This window comes from Mycteria americana, chromosome 5, assembly GCF_035582795.1.
Source record: "Mycteria americana isolate JAX WOST 10 ecotype Jacksonville Zoo and Gardens chromosome 5, USCA_MyAme_1.0, whole genome shotgun sequence".
Taxonomy (NCBI): Eukaryota; Metazoa; Chordata; class Aves; order Ciconiiformes; family Ciconiidae; genus Mycteria; species Mycteria americana.
The window spans coordinates 30,501,738-30,525,188 of record NC_134369.1 but is presented as its reverse complement, the minus strand read 5'-3'; the positions used below and the strand labels follow the sequence as shown (position 1 = coordinate 30,525,188).

Below are 23,451 nucleotides of genomic sequence, written 5' to 3'. Positions count from 1 at the left end.
TCCCGTGAACAAGTGCGCTTTAGTACTTTGAGCTGTAATTTTCAGCAGAAAAGATACAGCGGCATTTCTGGTGATGGGTAATTTAAGATACATGTTAGTATAGACCACTCTGTAACATAACTTTAAAGAGTTATGAATCCAAGTTTAAAAGTTACAGTAAGATATACTTACTTCTTTCTTACCTTCCACTCGCTATGTCACTGCCTGCCCCTGCTGATCATGTGAATTGGTAGTCAATATGACTTGCTTCGTGGCATCAAGGCAAGCTAATTTTGAAATTACCATGGGCCTCCAGAGCTTACCAGAGAATTCTGAAGCTGCTTGCTGTGAGACATAGCCACATGCAGAGGCTCATGCTGGTTTTAGAGAATAAATCATCTTCAAGAGAGGCATGCCATCACATCAGCAAAACCTCAGTTTTTGTTGAATTAGTATTCTCATTAAAAAAATAATTTTCTTTATTATCCTTACGTGTTCCTTCCTAGACTCACTGTTCCACTACTAAAACATACTATAGTTTTTTAGTAAACAAAATTTATAGATAAATGTTAATCACTGTCTGCCTATTTCTTTAGGAAAGGTAATTCTCAAAACAGAACACATGCAGATAGTAACAGATGAATGCAGGTATCTAGATGTGACACTGATGCATAACTACATTCTTACCTATGCATGTGTTCTAAAATGTTTCCCCTCTTCAAAGGTGTTACCTATTGACCTAATTTGGTTCTGTTATTGACACAATGGCAATACAATTAAGAGACTGCTTAAGAGTTTAGATTTGGGGGGGGGCTGTGTACAAGGGTTTTGCGTGTGTGTTGCTGTTTTGTTTTTTTTAAAAACAAAAGTGAGAACAAGTTTTGTAGATTTCTGTGTTACTTATTTTTCTTCTAGTTACCCACAAGATGCATCTTCAAGTTCCACAATCTTTCTATTAAGCATTCAGTTATAATTATTACTCATACTTTAGACCTGTCAAAAGACAATTCCTACCAAATGGCAAACGTAAGACAACTGTGGTGTAATTTATCATGGTAAAAACACACAACTAATTTCCAAATTGTCTACTAGGTACCCATAACCGACGAATTTACTTGGTCTAGACACAAAGAAAAATTCTAGCATACTCATCCAGATGCACAGTGTGGACCAACTCAGACAAAATCTAAAGATTTGCCTAAACCAGACCATTCTGGTTTAGAATAAGTTTCAAGATAATAAAGGAAGTGATGAAATTAATTCATTTTTCCAGCTCCCGGAATATAAAACATTAGTTTCAACACAAGAAAGATTGCTATAGCTTCCACTGATTACACTAGTTGCTTGATAGACTTGCAATAACTCATCCTATCTTTTGTTGAGAAATCAAATAAAAATCCAAAGTGTCTGGTTGTCCACACTTATTTTTGCACTTAAAAATTTAGCAGCTTTCTTGGAAGCTGGGAAAAGAGACATCTTTAGAACAGGGTGTTAAAAATACATCTCTGTTTCCCTACCTGTTTCTCACTCAGAGCTGTGATTTTGGCTTGAAGTTCATGAAGCTGTTTCTTCAAATCAGCGTTCTGATTAGAAAGAAAAAATATCTGTGAGAAAGATATTCCATTTGTTAACATAGAGTAGTAGCAGGAAGGTGGATTTTTTTGTTTGTTTTTTGTGTGTGTGTGTGTGTGTGTGTGTGTTGTTTGTTTGTTTGTTTTGGGGGTTTTTTGCATAGTGTACTACAAATACAGCACCTCTGGATGTATAGTCAATAAAATTCAAGAGGCTCAACAAAGCCTTACTTAAGTCACTGAGTGCAACAATAATCAGAGGACCTTTCTAGCACTCAGAGATACAACCCAGTTTGGAATGAAGATTTCATTAAAACATCCATTAGTGCTTACTACATTATAAAGCACATTTGTACATTTCATCAAGCTTACAAATTAAACAAGAAATGTTTGTTAATATGTAATACAATAGTATCATATTGTATACAATAGTATGCTATGGTATGTTACCTAAAGCATTCTCACCTATGCTACTTATGCAAAGACATTATCATACGTTCAACTGTGTAGAGCATCAGCAAACGTATCTATCAAATCTTAATTGACACACATGTCAAATGAAGGCAAACATATCTAAGTCTTCATTTCCATGTACATTTATGCCTTAGACTGTATTTAACAGAATTACATTTGCCTTAGCACATCATTCATATCAGCACTTTGCTTACAATAGCACTTTAAGATTTGAAAGCCATCATTAAAAAGATGCAGTCAAAAACCAATTTTTTACCAGGACTATTTCTTTCCTACTAAAAATAAAATTTAAAAAAATCTGTCCTCAGTTTAAAGCCTGTGAAGCTCTGCAGAAATGTGACAGGGAAGCGAGCTTCCCTGCAGTTTTCTCTTTTTCCACTTATTTTGTTCTCATTTATGTTGTAAACTCTTTACACTAAATTACGCAGGTTTGCTGTGCTACACAGAAATATTAAAACATAGGACTAATATTGTTACAGGAACTTCATGCTCAGGACATCTTCCCTATTTTTTATATTCCTCCATACAATTTTGAAATGCATTACAACCTCAGCTTGTAGATAGTCTTCTCCAATACATGCACAATTCTAGCAAAACCAGATATTGACCAGTCATCCTCCCTTCTTCTAGATTCCATTTAATCTGGGATAAAAATTTAAGAGCATTGGAAGCAGGGACCAGATTTACTCTTCCTGGCTGCAGGAACTTTGCATGGCTGCTTGCAGCATGACCTGGCTTTCAGCAGATAGGAACTGAAAGCGAACTGCTCTGCAGGCTAATCACTAGTAGACTTGCCCAGCAAGTAAGAGTAGCAGAGCTTACCCAAATCCCATCGGAACAAGGAAGTTCCAGAAGTAAGTTTTCCAATACCACCCTACTCCCTGCTCATCCCTCCCTGTCAGTGGTCTAACTACTTGACTGTTACAAAAAGCTATCTTCCCACTCCACCGAGCTCAGAAAAATATATGCTCAGAAAATTACAGGGCATTTAGTATTGTACGAGAATGGAAGCACTTAATAGCAAGCCTCAAGTGAGCTGCCTTTATCCCTCTATTCAACATTTCAGACTGGTTAGAGAACTCCACAGAACTCCCCATTTGGCACACTGGAGTGCTTAATCGCTGTACGAAATACCCAGTCTCCTTACACAGTCACTAGGAAAGGGATGACTACTTCTGTCTGTGCAAGGAGTCTAGTTATCCAACTTCAGTAGCTCTGAAACATCCCAAGGCCAAGTGCCCACTCTTTGAACACTACAGTGCTGAAGCTGGATACCTAAGACAGGCAATCTGAACACAGCCTTAAGCTACATTCTTTATTTGGACAAAATATCCTCTCTCTTGTACAACTGTGAACCTTCTGATACACAAAAAAGAAAAAAAGCAAATTCTAGTAATGGCAGATTTTATAAAGAGCAGCTTCCAACAGAATCAGAAACTTACTGGATGTTTGAACTGCACCATAGCCTGCAAGAGTCACTTGATTTAAACTATTAAGAATGTGAGGCAAAAGGCTGAATAAAGGCAAAAGTTTAGGTTTTGTTTTAAACTATCCAACAGTCATTGTTTAAAGACTTGTTCATAATGGTTCTCTTCTAAACATTGTGTTAGCAAGGAAGAACATGATCAAGAAATATCTAAAATTCTCAAGCTTCATGCACTGTTATTCCATGTATTTTTCAAGGGTAAATAATGCAGTATAAAAATAAATAGTTACCTGCGGATCTTGCTTCATTTGGGCAACCAATTTCTAGAAAGAAAAAAGATGCAACAATACAATGAAGATTTTCATTACAGATCTTGTTGAATAGTTTAAAATTCAACATTTTTTAATTTTACAACAGTTTACAACATTTCAATAGCAAAGCCTAGGATCCAGTATTATATAATTTTCAAACTCATTCTTATTAATATAGTAAAACTACTGCACTAAGCCACCACTTTTGCTCCTTCTCCTAAACAGCTCTTGAACAAATGATGCCTTTTAAGGACAATTTAAGCCAGCTGGGTAAGATAATCTAATAGCTGTGTCTCCTCTAGAACTGCTGCCTTCTTTGCTTGCAGTCACAAGAAACACAAATCACAGATAACCACTGTGGGCACAAAAGCTGTTTGTATATTCAAGAGCAGAACATTTCAAGTACTAAGGGTCTGCCTGTGTGTTGGCTTGGCTGGTACCACATGGAAGATCCATGTTCAGAAGTATCTTTGCCACTTTTCTCCCTCAGAGAGAGATTGAGATCATTGTAGAAGAGATGCCCTCCACATCCAAGGGAAAGCAGACAGATGGTTACAATTCACTATTCTTCCTCCTTCACTTCCTTCAGGCAGCTGCAGGAGAATGCTGTCTACTGCTAAGCAAGGAAAAAGTTACCAGGCTGTCACCAAAGAAAACCAGAGCCCAGAATGAAGAGGCAATGTAAACCAAAAATTCCCAATTTTTCTTTTTTGTTTACAGCCACATTTATTCATAATATTGCCATGTCCCTTCCACACATACAAAGAACAATGTAAAGTCTGTACTTTCTTTCCCATTTGCTCATCAGAATCAGGAAAAGGAGTGAGAAATGGAAGGACAAAGCAAGCAAGAAAAAGATATGTTTCATTCTACCTGCATTGATACTGCTGAATTCAGACTTTGTCAACTAATTCTCTTTAAAAGTTTATTTCGTTTCACATCCTAAAAATGTTATTAATCAAAGAAAAAGCATAACACAAAGATAATTCGCATCAGACCACAGGTTTACCTGCTGCATTTACTTTCTAGTAGTAGCCAGTAGCAAACAGAGGCATCAGCATGATGCCTATGCTGGAGAGTGTTATCTCCCGTCTTTCAGAAATTTACATCTCTGATGTCTTCAAAGATTGTATCTTGGGTTTAATAGCTAGTAACACACTTTCTTTCCATTAATCTGCCTTAATTACTTTTTCAACTCAGGAAAACAAGATTCTGTGACAGTAAGTTCCAAAGTTAAACCACAGGACTCCTTACGTAGAAGGACCTCCTTTTTCTTTTGAATCTGCCTCCTGATAGTGCAAGCATGAGGGGCAAATAAGATTATGGAAGTCGAAGAGAAGAGAAGACTTGAGTCAAGTGGAGCTGGAAGTTGGACTCAATGATCCTTATGGATTCCTTCCAACTCGAGATATTCTATGATTCTATGACCATTTCTCTATTCATCTTCTTCCTACATTTTTTCCACACCATGTATTCCCCCATCAGTCATCGCTTCTTCAGATTGAAAGTCTCCTTGTGCAAGAATCATTCCACTGCTTTGTTCACTGTTAGCACTCTTCCCTGTACTTCTCTAGTTTGTCTCTATCATCTGGAGACAAAGTTTAAAACTGCATGCAACACTCAGTACTCTGTACCGCAAGAACTCCTTCTGCAGTGCTAATAGTAATTCACAGCCTGCTATTGTAGATGTAAAACCGGGACTGTTTTTCCAAAGTGCATCACCTGGCATTTATCTACACTGAATATTATTGTTTCTTCATACTGCCATTCAGTGTCATGGGAGCTAAGGAGCTACGTTACCCTTTTGCTTACATGCTTAGCTTATTTTTTCCTCGGTGCTTTCTGCCACATCAGAGTTTGACAAGCAACAAATCTGTTAGTTTTTATACAAAGTGCTTGTACAGACTCAGTCATAAGACAATATAGTCAGTGACTGTAAACTGTTCATAAAGTATTGCTAAATTTATGGATCACACAATACTGTGTCATCCAATCATAAGGGGAAAAAAAAGTTCTTTTGCACCAACTCCAAATGCAAGCTAAATTTAAGATATTTTAAAACCTACTGAGCTTTTTGCTATGAAATGAGAGAAGGAAAAGGATGTTTTAGGTTCTTTCCACCCATCAGCTCGAGGAGTCATCCATGAACCCCAATCCTTCTGTGAGAATAGCTAAATATAACTCCTTTAACACCTCTTGTGATCAAAACTACGAAGAGCAGACTGTTTCAAAATAACCTTAATTAAGTCAACACAGTAGCAGAATGAACTACTTAGATTTGATGCATCTCTTCTCAGGACAAGCCATATAGCTTTGACATGGAAGATACTTGAATATTCAAATTGTACTCCAGTTGAGCAAGTGACCTGGTCAGACTTCACTTATGGAGGATTATTCAATCATCAAAACAAAACAAAGTAGCTTGTTCTAAACAACTAAACCCCTCCCTTGGGTCCTTACTGGTAGTTTAAGATACACTTTGCCAAAGTGGCAGCAAAGCTTCAGCCAGAGTTCTGCAGGTGAACTGGAATAGGCAGGAAACAAGGAGCTATTCTACAAACAAAAATACAGTCGTACTGAGCATCACTTTCTACAGCTATGTAAGCAGTCACAGGTAACACGCTGCATCAGGAAGCTGGGAGGCTTTGCTCACACTGCAGAGCTGAAGTCCGTACGCTCATCATAGACACCTGTCCACCACTTACAAGGGGACAACAAACTATGACTGTATGAGTGTTGGTAAGCTTTTTTAGAGAGTCCTCAGAAAAAATAATATTAGCTAAGTAAAAGATGACAAGCGAGACAATTGTCCACAAATCCTGAGCACTGCCAAAAGAAGGGATATATTGTACCTCTAAGTTACAAAATTCAAAGATACACAATACAGTTCAAGCATTTCATTTGAAGATTTCTTTGTTTGTGCCAAAACCAGTTTCATTCCTATCAGTGGCCATTTGACAAGTACAGCAGTAACCACTCGTGCACCGTTCAAGAAGTTTACTGAAGCACCCAACATGTTGCTGCAAGTATCATTTTCCATTGTAAACATTTAGACTTGTTCTTAGCCTTAATTATGGGAATATACAGTATCTTGAAGAAAAAAAGACAACCTTCTGATATAATGGCTTGTCTAGTTTCACCAACTAAAACCAAATTTAATTAAAGTTGATTTCAGTGCAGAGCTCACTTTCAATGAGGATTGGGCAAAGCTAAGGCAAATAGGGTCAAAAAACCTTGAAGTTGTTAAAAAAATCTTTTTGGACATTTTCCAGTCTTCATCCCTGTTCATCATCATCATTATGAACAGATGCTAAAGATTACTCAAAATTCACAATCTTAAAATTTTTGGTTAGCTTAGGCATAAAGGGGAATGAAGATACACACAAGAGGTAAATGTTATACAAACACAAGTATGACTAGCATTCTGATCACCATACAGCAGATAATACTTGAAAAATTACTTACTAGCCTTAAACATTTTAATGCCTGCAGCAAAATGCCATGGGTAATCTCTGAATTTCCTTACCCCCATAACAAAACTTCACTGAAGTTTTGAATGCAAGGGCCTTGGAATTTGAGGAGAGCAAGACAGTTGTCTGTAGTTCTGGAAATTAATCTTCAGCTTTTTCAAGTTTTTGTCCCTAGCTAAAAGTTGTATTTCGGTAAAGCAGACATAGCTTCATTTTATTAATCCACCCATTCAAGTTCTTGTGCTATGCTCATCATTGCAGCAACTACTGAACAAGTCATCTAGAACACTTGTTTAGACAAGTCACCAGGTAATTTGGAAACATTTTCCAAATTTTCTATGATAGGTTACACTGATCAGTTTAACTTATCCACTGTTACACAGTGGATAAAAGAAATATATGATAGGTTTCTTTTAGGTTTCTACATTGATCAGTGTAGAAAGGTTTCTACACTGATCAGATAGGTTTCTACACTGATCAGTTTAACCTATCATATATTTCTTTTATCCACTGTGTAACAGTGGTGAGTTTCAGATATCCAACAGAAATACTTGGAGAACTGTCTTTAGAAAAGATCTCATTGATAAATTTAACATTGCAAGCTGGCAGCTACTCTGTGTTTATGTCTGTAACAATTTTGTTCCAAGAATGAATATGCATATGTCCTCTTACATTTCCTAAATTAGGTTTTATTATTATTATTTTTAATATTTCTCATTTGTATTGTAATGGAGTGGCAAACTGCAACTCTACTGCAATATAGTATCGGACAGGCTACCAGTAAAAAGACTCAACATGTAAAAATTCTGAGCCCAAGCACTAGAACCTTTTGGTTAGCAAAACTATACAATTACAAGTTTAGGAGTTACTAAAGTAGGAGACACTCCAGAAGATAAGCACCAGATGAGACTATGCAGTTCTACACACATTTCATTTGAAAGTTCCTCCACTGTATTTTTCCATTGCCAATTGAATACTGAAGTTGGCTTCAGAATATTAGAAAAACCTTCCAGACAGAAGTTGCTGAACATAGAGTTTTCAGAATGTGCTTATCACTGCTACAAAATATATATATATAAAAAAAAAATCCCCACCCACAGCCTGATATGTAGTTTTTTTACATTTGCTAAAAAACAACAGGTGTTGGGGTAAAAATGCAGAGTATAAAATGCTAAAGTAGTTTCAAGCTCATAAAACAATCATTACTATAGTTATAGTGCTATTACTTAATGCTACCGTTAGTAGTAATACAATCAGCAATACTAATGCTGCTATTACTTGAAAGTATAAAGCAAGAAAGAATACAAGTTACCTGGTGAACCTGAATTTCCACTTTCAGAGCCTCCTGTAGAGTCTGCAGCTCCATTCTCTACCTTCTCCACTTTCTCTAGAAGTGTCTTTGCTGATTCCAGTGCCTTTAGTTTCTGGTTTCCTCTTTAACACCAGTGCTATAGAAAAATAAAGGTTTTGTTTTGGTTAGTGAAGGAGCGAAGTCAATTTGAAAAAAAGGAGATTATAACAGAGCAGGAATTGAGTAGTGAACTATAGTCAACTGAAGCTTTCTAGCCTAAACACAAACAATCTTTTGAACACAAGAAATCTACAGGCTGTACAAAATGCCTGCCTTGGAGTTGTTTAGCCAAATTTGTTACTTCCCACATATCCCAAAGTTGACATACTTGTCCCTTATCTTAGTTTGCAGGCAGCTATTTCCTACCAATATCCTATTGCAGTTGCATATTAAATTAGAAAATTTAACTACCAAGAATGTTTTAAAAAATCTGTGTAGATGAGAAAAAATATTCTGGAGACTAAAATTCTGCAACCCAAACAGCAATAAATTGTTAAACAGAAAGTACTGCATTAACATACTTCCGTGATACTATAGAACTGTTCTTAGATGGGATGGCCTGCGTGCAATTTGACAGAACATTAATATATTAATAACCCACTGCCTAAAGTTTGTGCTGAGTTAGTCATTTCAGTTGAAACCTATTTTGAAGGAACACAAGATTGATACAAAGCAGCACAAGACTTTTTCAAAACCATTAATTTTAAAACCCTTTTAATCCTGGAATTCTACTTGTAGAACATGAGTTTACCATCTTCACTTGTACTACAAACAAATTAATCCCCCCAACCTCTGACACAGAAAAGCATTATCAGCCATACTTCTAAAAGCCTTGAAAGTTGGACAAAAGATTTTTGTTCAGAAATATGTTAAAAGTATCAGCTTCTGAAACAGGATTAAGATTCCTGCCTCTATCCCATATGCTCAAATCACAATGGAATCTGTGTAAAAACATCTATAAATACATACACATAAAGCCATAGGAAAACATTATGTAGCAATCGTTCCAGTCACTTTTCCATCGAGACACCACAAATTAAAGAACTGCTGGAGTGTTTGTTAAAATAGTTCCTTTTTTTTTTTTTTTTAAATTGCTCACAATTATCGCACAGGTATTGTAGCCAACTCAGAGGCCTTCATAACGGGACCTCATTGTTTTCAAAAGAATATTGACAGTTTAGATTAGACATGTAGGCTGTAAAAAGAGAGTAATTCCCATAAGTTAGAGAATTTTATTTTAACATTGTCTCACTACAGTAAACTGAAGTGCTAGACAAGTTTGTGAACTCCTGAAAATAAAAAGGGGGGGGGGGGGGAGTTTGTTTCGTTTATTTAAATTAATTGTTTCTCTTTCCAAACAGAAATATGTTACAAAAAGGAGAGGACTATAAAGGGGTTTTAAAAACCATTATATTTAAACTCATTCTTTGTCAGTGCTGTCTGCTGTTAGCTTAAAGTTACTTATTTAAATAACAAAGGCCCAATCAGACTTTCTAGTCAACACATTAAATGACCTTCTGCAAGGGCCTCTCCCACATGTGACACAGATGAGCGAAAACAGCTGCCTTTGCAGCACTACTCTCTATAAAATTGTAATTTGTATCAAGGGATACATGGAAATTACATATAGTTCCCTGTTCTATTACCACAAACAGTAATGAGAAAACAGAATCCCGGATTATTACTTCCACTCACTGACAAGAACAACTATAGTCTGCATTAAGTCCCTACCACTGCAGTTTCAAAAGAAACCATGCTTCAGAAAACCACGTGGGAGACTGGCTAATGAAAACTGGAACCCACTGCAGAGGCAAAGTGTCTTTCATAAACCTTGGAAATTTGATTTTGGGGTAAAGATATAGGCAGATATGGCCATAGTTTCTTTCTCAGTGTGTCTTCAATGAATGAGAAAGCACTCATGATGTAGTATTGGTCTATAACTACATATTAACTTTAACGTTAAGTGCAAAACAGCAGAAGAGACAGTTATCTCAACTGAGAATGTAAACAATATCCACAATTTTAATACATGTGACTGTAAAGCCCAGTACTAGTTCATGGGAAAAATGACACAGTTCTTCTGTAAAAAAAACATATAAGGATTGAGCAACTACTATTAATGCACAACTTAATTTGACAGATAGAAATTGTAGTATTGATGGTTCATAAAAACTAATCCAACCTAATTTCATAAGATGCCTTGAACAGCTAGAAAGATTTTTCTAAATTAATTAAGAGATTTAAGAAAAAAAGTGATAGTGCTTTCCAGAAGTGAATGGTTGCTCAGCCTAGCCGTGTTTACAGGGGTGTAGACATGAACAAATGTAATTCACTGTTGTATTGACAAACACATATTGTGATGACAACTAAAAAAACCAAAACGATTCTAGTAACATACCAATCATTCACTTCCATCCCAAAAATATTTGTTACAATTTCAGATTTTTCTTTCATTGTCATTTAAAAAGTTAGCAGATTTTAATATTCCTTAAAATTTATTCCTTCGATATATATAAATTTGAAATAGGTGCCATACTATAACATCCTGAAAAATTAATTTCAATTCATAAGACTGAAGCTTCCAAGAAAAGGCAAGAGAGATTATCAGATTAACAAACTTTTGACCTTTTTTTTTTTGGGTAGGTTTTCTAACTCTTGACTCCTTCTTCCTACTTCCCCTCCTCCAGCATTCCCATTATAGACTCAGAGCAACTCACTTTGCAGTATCATTTACTTCCAGTTACCTTCTGCCGGCAAAGTTACACTGAAGCACATTTTAAACATAGGAAGCAACCTCCTCTTCAAAAACTAGGTGTCTGATAAGTAAGGAAAGAGAAACTAACACTGCTTCATCAGCAAAGGCCACACAGTAAAGAATGATCTTTTGCAACCACCTCTGCCAGCTGCTGTATTTGTCAGCTAGCAGCACCAGTATTCTCCTTAGTAAGAAAAAAGAACCAGGATAAGCAATTATGAGAACTTTGTTAAATTACAAATAAGATACCATATATTTGGCATGGCATCCCAGCCAAGGCATGCATCACCATCACTTTAGAGGCAAGGAAACAGGCACAGGACAGTGAAGAATTTGTTACGAGGTTCTGAAGTGTTCTAAGCATCCAGATCATTGATGGGGTGGGAGAACACATTAAGTAAAATGTTCATTTAAAAATTTGGTCAAATTGCTAATTTCTGAATATGAAATATACATGGTTGTTAGTCAGTTGTACCCCTCTAGAACTGAAACACTCTGGAACATGGACTTGTAGCTTCCCTTCTCAAGCAGGAATAACTATCCGAAGTTATCCCTGTCCAAAATTCCCCCAAAACACTTACCTAATGTTAAATTTTAAAAAGTGATCATTCCTTACATCCAACAAATCCTAGACTGTATTTTTCTGTTTTATGTAGAATAAAGTCTAGAAATATCTGTGAGGGAAGCTGGTTAAATATTGCTAGTATTTCCTTTGAAAACAGGTACAGAACTACATAAGCAAGTGGTCACACTCATTCTGTGAGCGCAAAAATCTTCAGTATGTTTGAACTTCTTTCAGACTGAACTTCAAGGGAAGATTTAAAAACTTAAGTCCAGTGGCATTATAAACTACCTAGAATACCACATCCGAAGATGTATAAAACCATCCCTGGATTAATCATAAAACATACTGCGTTTTCCACTTCACTCTTATGACAGCAGAATTATTTTAATTAAAAAGCTTGTAGATGATTGAAGTTGCACAGATGGGTTGGTCTGCAAACATCGTTCATCCCATTAGTTTTTAAAGGAAAACGTGCAAATGCCTTGTTCAATGCTAGAATCAGTGATTTCCAAAAGGAAAGCAGAGAAGTGTGGAGTATGTACATCTCTTGTACATCCAGACATGCTTCCAAGCCTCAGCCAGAAAGAGCACTGAGAGCAAGACATAAATTTGCCATTCCCTGGATTGATTTCAACTATTGGAGGCAGCAGTCCTCCATTCAATTTCTTGCTGGCATGCTTTTCTTATAAATAATCCCTTATTTCTTATGTGGTTGCTTCAAGACTTAAAATTTCATACTCAGATAAGTACCCCAATGCACCACAGTGAAGGTAGTAGATGTTTATATACTATATAAATATTCAGAGACTGAATGAAACAATAAACTCTACAATAACTCTGCATTAGCACTTCTCTATTATTATCTCATTTAAATACAATCCACATCAGAACCTCTGTAATATCACAAAGCTATTTAAACTATGGCTATTTTGGAAACTACACTAGAAACACAGCTGACAAGGTGTATATGTATATAAAAACAAAGGTAGAACCCATACAAAAGCCATGAATGCTTTCTCTGTGTATGGAAGGACTCTGAACAACTTAGAATTTTAGACAGAAGTCTTTCTGTGCCAAAAATCGCTTCAAATAAATTTGGTTTTCACATTACACAGAAAAAATTAACATTATTATTTTTGAGTAGATGAATTTAAATGTTCACTGTACTTACAGACCCTTGGGCTCAAATCTCAGCCCTACAGTGATTTTATTTATAGGACTGGGGCTTCCATCAGTAACATTTACTTTTTAAGATTTAATTTCTGAATATAAGAATAGATAGGATTTCAGTTTCAGTAAACATCAAACTTTTCCAGGAATGGATGCCAGCTCTTTGTATCATCTATTCTTAGATAAACCATCTTAGCCTTGGCAAGAAGTACTTACCGGTTTTGAGAAAGTTATTCCCTTCAGCTCTCTACCCCCTCCTACAAAAGAAAAACAACAACAAAAATAAGATAATTACAAACAGCTTAACTACAGTTTGAAACAGAAAAAGAAAATTCAAAGATTTGGAAAGTTGGGGGAGGGGGGTTTGGGGAGGTGTTTTTTGTTTGGGTTTTTAATTTTTTTTGTTCCAGGCATTTGGGTTTTGGCATTTTTTTTTAAATGCTGAAACTAACTATAAAATACCACTTGGAAAGAAAATCCATTTGACATGGCAAGGAAAGCCAAGGAGATGTACAATTCTAATCTGGATTAAAATACAAACTATTCCTGTCACTAGGGACAGAAGACATTACAGGTACAAGCCTTTCTAGTTCTGTGCAAGGCCTATGTCCTCCTCCCCTGGGGGAAATACCTCCTTTCCATCACATTTATTAACATCTAAATCACAAGCCCTGTCAGTTGCCACAGCTAAATATGACAAGGTTACCCACCCCAGACATTTGCCCACCACCTCTGCTAGAGGTTATACCAACACAACAAAGATGGTAGAGCAGGTGGTGTGTCATCACAGTCACTAGAGCTCAAATCCCAGAGTACTAATGTAAACTGAAATCAATGGCAGTTTAAGCTAATATGTTAGGTCATGAACTATGGAGGCCTAGAAGATACACTGCCCATTAAACTGCCTGTGTCATGGGAAGAACAACATTTAGCAGCGGAGCAAGGTAGTACCTCTTAAATCATCTTCACATGAGTCATAAAAAAAACCTCGTGAGTCAGAGTCCTAAAAAGATAGCTAAAATATAAACGATAACTCATTTGCTCAATTACTTTTCCTGATGCTAAAATAAGCCTCCAAAATACTCCAATTTTCTAGTAAAATACTAGAATATTAGCCTATTTTAAGCTTTAACTCCACAGCTAACGAGCTTTGCAGATACGTTTCTATCCACACACAAGTCATCGCAGAGCTGAAGTTTAAGCCTCAGCCTTATAAACAGCAGTAGAAAGCCACGTAATCATCTCTCTCTCAGTGGAGACCAGCACAAGTGGAGGAGTTCACATTTACTAACCAGCAGAACTAGGGTGCTGATGAACACCAAGAACAGAAAAGAAAACAGGAAGCCTCCTGCTGGTAGTGACTGTAAGTATTGTCACGCTCCTAGTCTCAAATTTCATTGTGCATTTTGAACAACAAAATATTACAGAAGATAAGTTGTTAAATTAGTTTTAGAGCAATTTCAGGTTAGTTTAAATAACATCCAACTGCTAACATGGTAGGTTATGAACTGGGGAGTATGGACTGCTTTGAGGCTATATTCAAATGAAGTGCATTTGCTCTGGATGCTACAGAATTTGAAACACCCTCATTGTTGAGGGTGCTGAAGAGACAGGTGTGATTCTCAAACACTAGCTGTTTTGTCTTCGATATTAAAACCTTAGTTGTCACCTCCACCTCCCACTATCAATCAGTTATTTCATTGGTCCAAAATCTATAGAGGAAGCTCTTTCATCATGCAAGCACTAACTGTCCCTCTTCAACAAGCAACTACAACTATATGTCCATGCTATTAATAAAAAATAATAATAAAAAATCTCACTGCTGTGGATGACTGACTCTGAAAAGCTAAACAAATAGGTTGGTACTACACATCTGCAAATACAGTCTTAGAATAAAAGAGCATGATTTTTATTTTAAAAAGAAAAATATCAATTTACTTGTAGCACAAGTACACACAAACTGAAGAGAAAACTGTCACTTAAAAATAACAGCATGATTAACTATTCCTTCCTTCCTTTCTTCCTCCTATGTAGAGACTTGCCTCCATAGCAGGACCCTAGCTTCATCAAGACTGAACTGTGCAGAAAAAAGCTGCACAGTTACAAACCTTCGGATTGCATTTAACCACTCCAAAGGGCTGCAACCCCAGGTTGAGAACCCAGGGGCTCCCGAGGACAAAGTTAGGAACACCAGGAGTTTAATCATGACTCTCCGAGTGATTTGCTGTGTTGCCTTGGAGAAGTCACTTAGAGAGGACCTAGACAGGGAATGGAAATACATTTGCATCCTCTTCTGTACATAATTTACTACAGGCTTTTTCTTAAGTGTTTAGAACAGGTTGAAGTTTGGAAGTCAAGCCTTTGGAAATACAAAATACTTTAATTCTGCCCTCATGCAAGTATAGTATTTTTACTGGCATCTCTGTCTCATTTAGCAGAGAGGACAAGCTTAAAGAATGAAGTATGTTGAATAATTTCTTTTCATTCTGAGTTTTCAGTTTGCATGCTTTTTTTTAATTCAACATCTAAGCTCTACAACAAATAAAGAATTGGTTTCCTCATAAGCAGCACACTAACAAGAGCCACAGAAAAACTTGTGCCTGACACAGGCAAGTTTTCTTAGATAGGGAACTGAGACAGAGAAACGAAGACCAAACATCCAAGATTGGTAAATCCAAGCATCTTAGACTTACGTTTTCCATTGCTTTTAACATTTTTATAGTAGACAACAGTTTATGACCAACTAAATCTGTAGCTTTGGTTCTTGACAATTCCTTTGACAATTCCTTGTGGCTTCTGGGAACCAACCCGGAATAGTATTAATGAAAAAGGTACCAGATAAAATCTGCTCTATAGATCAAATGAGATTATTTCTTGTTCACAGCAAGAGTACATACACAAACCCACACTGCCTCTCTCGCTCTCACTACAAGACACATTAGAAAGTTAAGATTAGACAGCTCACAATCACTCACATCAATAGAGAAGTCTGAAGAGTTTAGCATTTTGCAGGGTTTCTTAACAAAAACTTCAGCGAGTAGAAATGTATCACAAAATCTCAGCTATTCATTCTACTGAGGTTGCCTTTTGAAGGCTCTAGAAACACGTGCTGTAAACTGTTCAAGGTATGAGCCTGCATGGCTAACTCAGATTATTACAGTATTTGAATATTTGAAGGTTTTTAAAACCCCAGATCTGGGAGTCATATTTCTATATCCACCTCTGCTTTCTATTAAGAGCGCTGCCTTCTTCCCAAAACATACATATGATCAGAAGAAAAGCTTGAGCAATGCTTACTTATGTTTACTACAAGCTAAAAACAAAAAGCAATTAAAATTAGCATTAACCAAATAAAACATCAAAATTTTATAAATACATGTTTCTTAGTGAGATTGACTGTTGAGAATCTGATGTTACTGTTACTAACAGGAAGCGTAGTTTGATATATACATACACTTAAAGAATACCCCCCCCCCCCAAAAAAAAAAGCTCTCAACCTTTTCAACAATTCTATACAACATATGTAAGGAAAAATACACCACCATTACCAAAACAATCATATTCTGCAGATCAACTTTAAACTTTTTGTTGAAGTTTGTAAATAAGGAGAAAAGTTACTCATTTCATGAGACTATTATGAAAACAAAGACTTCAAATGCAAAACTCCTATGTTAAGGCTTGGTAGCCCCTGAGGACATCAGAAGAACTACACATGGTGGTTAAACATTTTAGCATACAGCACCTGAAGGTTTAAGACTATTTAAAGGCTAAGTATCTGTATATTAAGATGTTCAGTTACATCAGTCAGATACTTATTATCTTTAAGTTATACAATAAAGCCTATGCTACTGTAACCAAAGACTCATTTGGAAAAAATAGGAGAAATGAAGTCATGTTTAGCCATTTTTTGTCAGCATTTTTCCTAACTCTAGAAGCTAGCACATGTTTACTGTTAGACCATGTAACTTTAATCAGGAACTTTGTATGTACCTATCACATTACAGTATTTAATTATGTAATTTTTACTTTTTGCCAATAGGACCTTGGTCTTGTTCAGTGCACAGGATGGACTCAGATGAAAAAGGACTAATTGTTGTGCACAGGCAATTGTGAGCCTGACATTCTTTCACATTTCAGAACATTGCTTGACAATATTAAAGGTAAAGCGTTAATTAAAAAATTAAAAATTATTTTTTTGGTGCAAAATACACTGCACACAGAAGGGATTGACAGTTTTCTCTGGACCTCTGCCTTTAGATGTGAACTCCTCAAAGCAACAGCTCTCCTTGCTATATTTGAAAGGCATCCTGTATATAGAGAGCACTCTATCAGTATCTTCTAGGAAAATAAGTTGTAACAGTTACTTTACTGTGATTTTCAAGTCAGAAATGAAACAACTCGTATTCCTTAACAGGACAGGATTTCTGCAGTCTCAAGAAAAAGACAGACCAAACACAGCCCAGACAGGGGGTATACAAGCTATTTCAAATTACATTAAGGCTCACATTTCAATGACCATGTTAGCAGCGCTGCTGCTTAGCGGTGCTGCTGCTTCCATGATTAAAAACAAGCCTCCTGTGTGCCAGTGCAGGGAATCTGATCTTGCCGTTGTGCTGCAGCTGGGAGAACTCCCAGTCAGCCCCAGTAACACGTGCCAGGCAGGTGGTAAAGGGACCAACAGAATTGCGCAAGATAACTGAGACTGCACTGAAGTGTACTACTAGCCATGCCTGCCAGTTTGTCTGTCTGCACAACTCCTTTATAACTTCTCTCTCCGCCCTATCCCCACCCAATACTGGTAAATAGCACACACTAAAATGGTCAAGGAGCTTGGATTTTCTATTGATGCATACAGACAACCTGCAGGATTCAAACTACAAGCTCTAATTCTGCCTCCAAGTTCCTTCTGCCACAATGATTAGTCATGAAACAGATGCAATTTGGAGTTTAAGACACCAGAAGCCGATTTCATTTAGGGATAGATTGCTTCACCTTCTCTAAAACAGTTTAGAAAACCATCAAACTAAGTTTAAATGGAAGCATGTGATGCCATCATTTGTCTTTGCAGAAGCAGTACTATATTTAACAGATAGAAAATGAGCTAAAAGGCTCATTACAGCTAAAAAGACCACCCCCATTGTAAAGACAAAACCACTTCACAACCTGATTTTTAAAAATCAACCAAAACTTGCCATGGCAGTCAAACACATGTAAGCAGATGAAGATAACCCTCTTAGCTCTGCTCATCCTATGACTACAGTTCTGATAGGCATTAGTAACTCTTCCTGAACGCAGTCTTTCCTGGCATCTAGGGGGTGGGGGATGAGATCATGCTCTCTAGCAAAATAAAAAGCCACATTTGGCCTAGTGGAAAGTTAGCACAAGTATGTTTTAAGGTCTCAGGATTGCCTTTCTCACCTGAGCAGATTTAAGGTATGTGGCTTCGCACTTTTTACCCACACACAAACCCCTCTTCTTTGAGCAGTCTATTTCTTGAATCAGAGAAGCACGTCCTAAAGCCACTTACACTTGAAAGGGGAAAAGTTCGCATAATTTAACTTGCCAAGGATTAACCATTTAAGCCATCTTTAAAATACAACACTCATCCTCCCACTTCTGACACACATATACCTTCCCCCCTTGTAAAGGAAAGAGTAAGGTGCTGCCATTTAAAACAAAACCAAACCAACGCACAACAAATTCAACCCCCTGCTTTTCTGTTTCCTTCCATACAATAAATAAGACATTCAGGGAAACTGATTTCTTTTTTTTTTTTTTAAATAAAAGCTAAACTAGAAAATTACAGAAAGTCTGCCTCTCTAACCTATGACCATCAGTAAGCCTGCCAGAAGTTCTTCCTGACTCGATTCCAAGGGCTCAATGTATTCCCCATCTAACCCCTTCTAACATTCATAAAATTATCATCAGTACAATTCTGATTTTTGTACCCAGAAACCAGTGTATGTGGATGTTTTACAGTATTGTTGCATTCAAAAGTTATGGTACTGCAGACAGAGAAACATGAACAAGAACGCTAAGCCTCACTTTGCTTAGTGGGTTACCATTCACCAGATTTAAACACTAAACCACCTTCTATGCAGCGTGGCTAAATTCCTACTCATGTAAAAAGCTGGATGACTTGAACTTTTATTTTAGTGAATTACTTTATTATTCAGAATGATTGTTTATCTATACATACACTAAGAAGAAACCCCAGTCCTAATTAAGTCTGTAAGTTTAGGCTTTACTAACAGTGCAACAGCAAAGTTTCACATTTGAAGCAGGTAGCCAGGGAATTTTTTGCAAAAATTAAAACACTTACATGATGTAAAGATACAAATCAGTGGAGGGCAGAGTTTGGTGTTGGTTTCTAAAAATTTTTGCTGCATTCTGCCACATTCCATAAAGTTGCAGGAAATGTGGGGTTTTTTTAGAAAACAAAGTTTATCAAACTTCAAAAAATTTCAGTTAATCTGTTAAGTCTTAGAACCGGATTTTTTTTTTTGTTTCAATTATTTTCAACTTATTTACAAAGTATACATACAGCTGGGAGGAAAACAAGATGGAAGGTCAATAGACAACAGAAGGAGTTGTCCCCTCCCAGCTGTACTAGCCCACTGTTTTGTCTCAAAGTTTGTAAGAAATTCAAAGGGAAGTTATTTGGAGGTTGGTGGTTTGGTTTTCTTAATAACATGCCTAGAAAAATCAGTTCGTTAACCTCTACCGTTCTTAAGGTGTGTTGTAAATTTCTCATTCCAGTCATTGAGAAGTTTCTGCCTTCCTTTCATACTTCAGACACAGAGGACTATTTGGGGAAAAGAAGACAGAGGAAAAGGAGTTGCGAGGAGGAGACAAGACTACTTTCTAGAAAGAACACACACAGGTAATCCTAGTAATTGATTTAGCAACTGAAGATGCAAGGAAAAAAATTAAGAAAGCTCTACTCCAGTACTGATTAAAGTATTTTCCCCCCTCAAATTCCATTAAGAATGGAAGGATCTCTGATTTCTTGTTTTATTCTTTTACATATGACAAGAAATTTCATATTGAGTGCCAAACTATTTTTCCTCTTCTAGCAATCCACTTTATCTTGGAAAGAACAGCTTGCAGGAACAATGCATTAGTGAGGCAGAAGTGCCTTAAGAGTTTTGGAAAGAGGTCCAGAGTACAAAAGGAGATGATCTGGGTAGTGCTACAAAACTGCAGGCATGAAATACAAAACTAGAGGTATCTCTGACTATCACTGGAAGTGCTACTGCACTTCTTATGGGGAGAACTTCAGGTATGTGCACATCCCCTGCTTGTACAAACTATTCTTTGAATTTTATCTGCCTACGAGAGACATTCAGAGGACAAAAAAAAAAAAAAAAAAAAAAATCAGAAAAGCAGCCAACGCCTCAACCACAAAACAGTGACATTCAAGGACAACTACGGCCTTCCATTTCCACAGCAGAAAGAAATGCTATTAACTCAATCTGCCAGCAGGGGGAAATGCCAAACAAGTGAAAAAAAGTTAAGAGCCAAACACTAAAGATGAGGAATAAAATTAAAACAAAACAAAACAATCCCCACACACATGCACACATATCCTCAGCAGTTAAGGAAGGGAAAGATTCTGGTCCTGGAGAGGAAAGGCAGGATAAAGGAAGTATATACGAGTCAAAGGAACCAGAGTATTTTTCTCATTCTTCCAGGCTTTAGAGAGGAAACACTGAAAGTGCCAGTCCAAAATATAAGCATTTAAGAACAGCACCAGCAAGTAAAAACAAGCTTTCAGTTTCAGTGTTAGCACAGAGTGACTACAAATCAATTAAAGTTTTCTTAAATCTAGCATTTCAATGAAGAGCAAAGTTTTGATTACACAACTGAGAGAACTGAGGTAAGAGACTATGAATTTTTAAAGGACTATCCAACATGAATGTATGAACTAATTTATTTAAAGTGAATACATATACTCTAGAAAATCATTCTGCATTACAGAAGACTTCCTATTACATTTATACAGAATCCCAAGAGTCTGGACTTTTTTTTGCTGAAGAGATTTCAGAACAGCAGGGGTCCCATTAGACACCCTGTTTTTCCTTCTACCTTATAAATATTATCTGTACACCATTTCCATGGTTACAAAGTATAGCGAGAACTACTTAACGGGAGTATCAGTTAAGGGAATAAATCCGTGTTAAACATATTTTGATGAAGGGCAACTTGCATGCAACAGACAGGAAGCAGACACAATTACACAACACATTTTAAAATTAAGAAATAGAAAACCAAAATTTGTTGGAGAAACTTAACATGCATTTACAATGAAGAAAAGCCAAGACCTGCAATCACAACGACTTCCCATTTAAAGTATCACAGACTAAGAATCACAAGGAGCAACAGGGAGATTTTCAGCGACAGATTTATGGAGATTAGCTACAAAAGCTTCTACTGATGTTACCTTCCCACAAATATCAGACAGAAGCTAGGTACACATGTAATAATAAGCAAACATTAAAAAATGCAGATGAATTGTGATTAGTGATTATATGGTAGGGCACCTTACAACAACAGGTAATCTTTTATACTTCTGTATTTATAAAGCTCTTTCAAAATCAGACGCTGTACTTTCAGTAAAGCTCTTTCTCAGTGTGTCCATGAAACCTGCTAAATGAATGATAGTTCTTCAAGCATGCACAAGGAAAGATTAGACTAACAGTACATCAAGAGGTTTAAGTAAATCCCAGTTCTACTCATAGTTTATAGTTCTACCTCCAGCTTCTCCACTTTCATGTAATTTATCCTGCAGGTGGAACACTCCCACAGGCAGCTAATTTATCTGACCAAGGCACTCTCCTTTATGTTCTCTTCCAGCTGTTAAGTCCTACCACCAGCAGTCCCCACTCTTTCTGGGGGGAGTGAGGGGGTGTCACACTCCACAGAAAGTTGAAGTGATTCACAGACAGGTCTGGGGATCACCCAGCACAAGCTTAAGCATCAGGAGCACTGGGCTAGCAGCAGATGGGAGACCTCCTTCCTTCCTTCAGCAGTCATCAAGTTCCAGTGTGCTATAGCGGGTAAGAGACTGAGCACTTTGCTGCTTTTCTTTAACTAAAGCAATAATCAAGGAGCCATCTTTCACTTTCCTCACCTGGTCAGAAGTTTGGCTTGTGAGTTATGTTTTCAGTGATCCAGTCACGTAGACATGTTCTTTTCATTTTGAGACTGGAAGACCTACAGGACGACTGGGGAAAGAGAGGCATCTGAGTTTGCCAGGCATCTGAATTCTGTGTGTTCTGCTTGTTACTCAGGCAGAATAGAAATCACTATTATTTTCTGCTTATCCTCATTATGGCACAGAGGATAACAGTTCTTTACTTGTTTACTGTATCATCCAGGAAAAAACTGTGTAAAAAGGTCAAGGAGAAGAATCATCATTTAAGACTTACTTTAAACACTAAAATTAAACCAACCTGTGCTGTTTGTACTATGGGTCAACTTTCATGTCAATATACTGGAACAAGTACTGGTCCACACTTCCTGTCTGGCACAGTTCTTATAGTAAACTGGCCTCTTCAATTCAATTATTTTAGCACATGCATTAAAAACAAGCCATTTCATCTATATAAAGTAGAGCAGCATAAACTTGAAAACTTGCTGCTAATGTACATTCTCGTGTTCTGTATTTTATGATACTAACACTCAAAAGAATACAGGAGCTCATTTTATCTTTTGTAGAACTTTTAACAGGAAGTGAACTTTTAACAGGAATTTAAAATGAGAAACTGTACATAAATTCTTGCCTTTACAGATCACTGGCTCTAACATGTCAGAGACTTTTGAATAATTGTCAGAAGACAATATGAAAATGATTTGTTAGTGAACAGATGTTCATGTGACAAAAGTATCAAAGAACAATTGATTGTTTCTTAATCAGTCTTCAGATTTTAAGAACAAGATGAAAAAGGTAATGCTTCTCAAACTGATAGAAGTTATTTTTTTCTAGAAAGAATACCGGCAATTTAATTTCACACAGTTCCATGCAAAAAAGTCTCAGACTTCTGTTGATTCTGTTGGGTGCTCTGAACCCTATAAAAGGCAGCTGGGACCCTCTGCTGCTACCAGAAAGGTATCACATTTTCCTCTCCTCTTGAATAAATACAACACCTGTTCTAAGTACAGCCTGCTAACATTTACTAAAAAACATTCTCATTTACATTTGAATTTGGTTTGCTTTTTAGTCAAACTTATTTTATTTCACCAGCTATTATTTCATTATACTGTGCTGTCATTTTGGCATTCCCGATCTGAGCACAGGGACACACTAAAAAAGACCAGCTTAAGACCCTCTAACAGTAAGTACAGTATGGTCTGCGTATAGATTAAATAAAGAAAAT

General features: G+C 36.7%; 1 protein-coding gene across 9 annotated transcripts in view; it reads right to left on the bottom strand.

The window, feature by feature from the left end:
- The window catches only part of PHF21A (PHD finger protein 21A), a 139,819-nt gene that overhangs the window by 94,242 nt on the left and 22,126 nt on the right, over positions 1-23,451 (bottom strand). For 4 of the 9 annotated variants that reach the window (XM_075502701.1, XM_075502698.1, XM_075502696.1 and 1 more), the window contains exons 2-5: positions 13,289-13,329; positions 8,544-8,679; positions 3,741-3,773; positions 1,497-1,562 (exon numbers count right to left, since the gene is read on the bottom strand). In XM_075502701.1, the coding sequence (XP_075358816.1) occupies positions 1,497-1,562; positions 3,741-3,773; positions 8,544-8,597 (153 nt within the window). In that variant the 5' untranslated portion in view covers positions 8,598-8,679; positions 13,289-13,329. Of the gene's footprint in view, positions 1-1,496; positions 1,563-3,740; positions 3,774-8,543; positions 8,680-13,288; positions 13,331-22,205; positions 22,300-23,451 lie in introns of all 9 variants that reach the window. The other 5 variants (XM_075502703.1, XM_075502702.1, XM_075502704.1 and 2 more) reach the window with 2 other exon arrangements.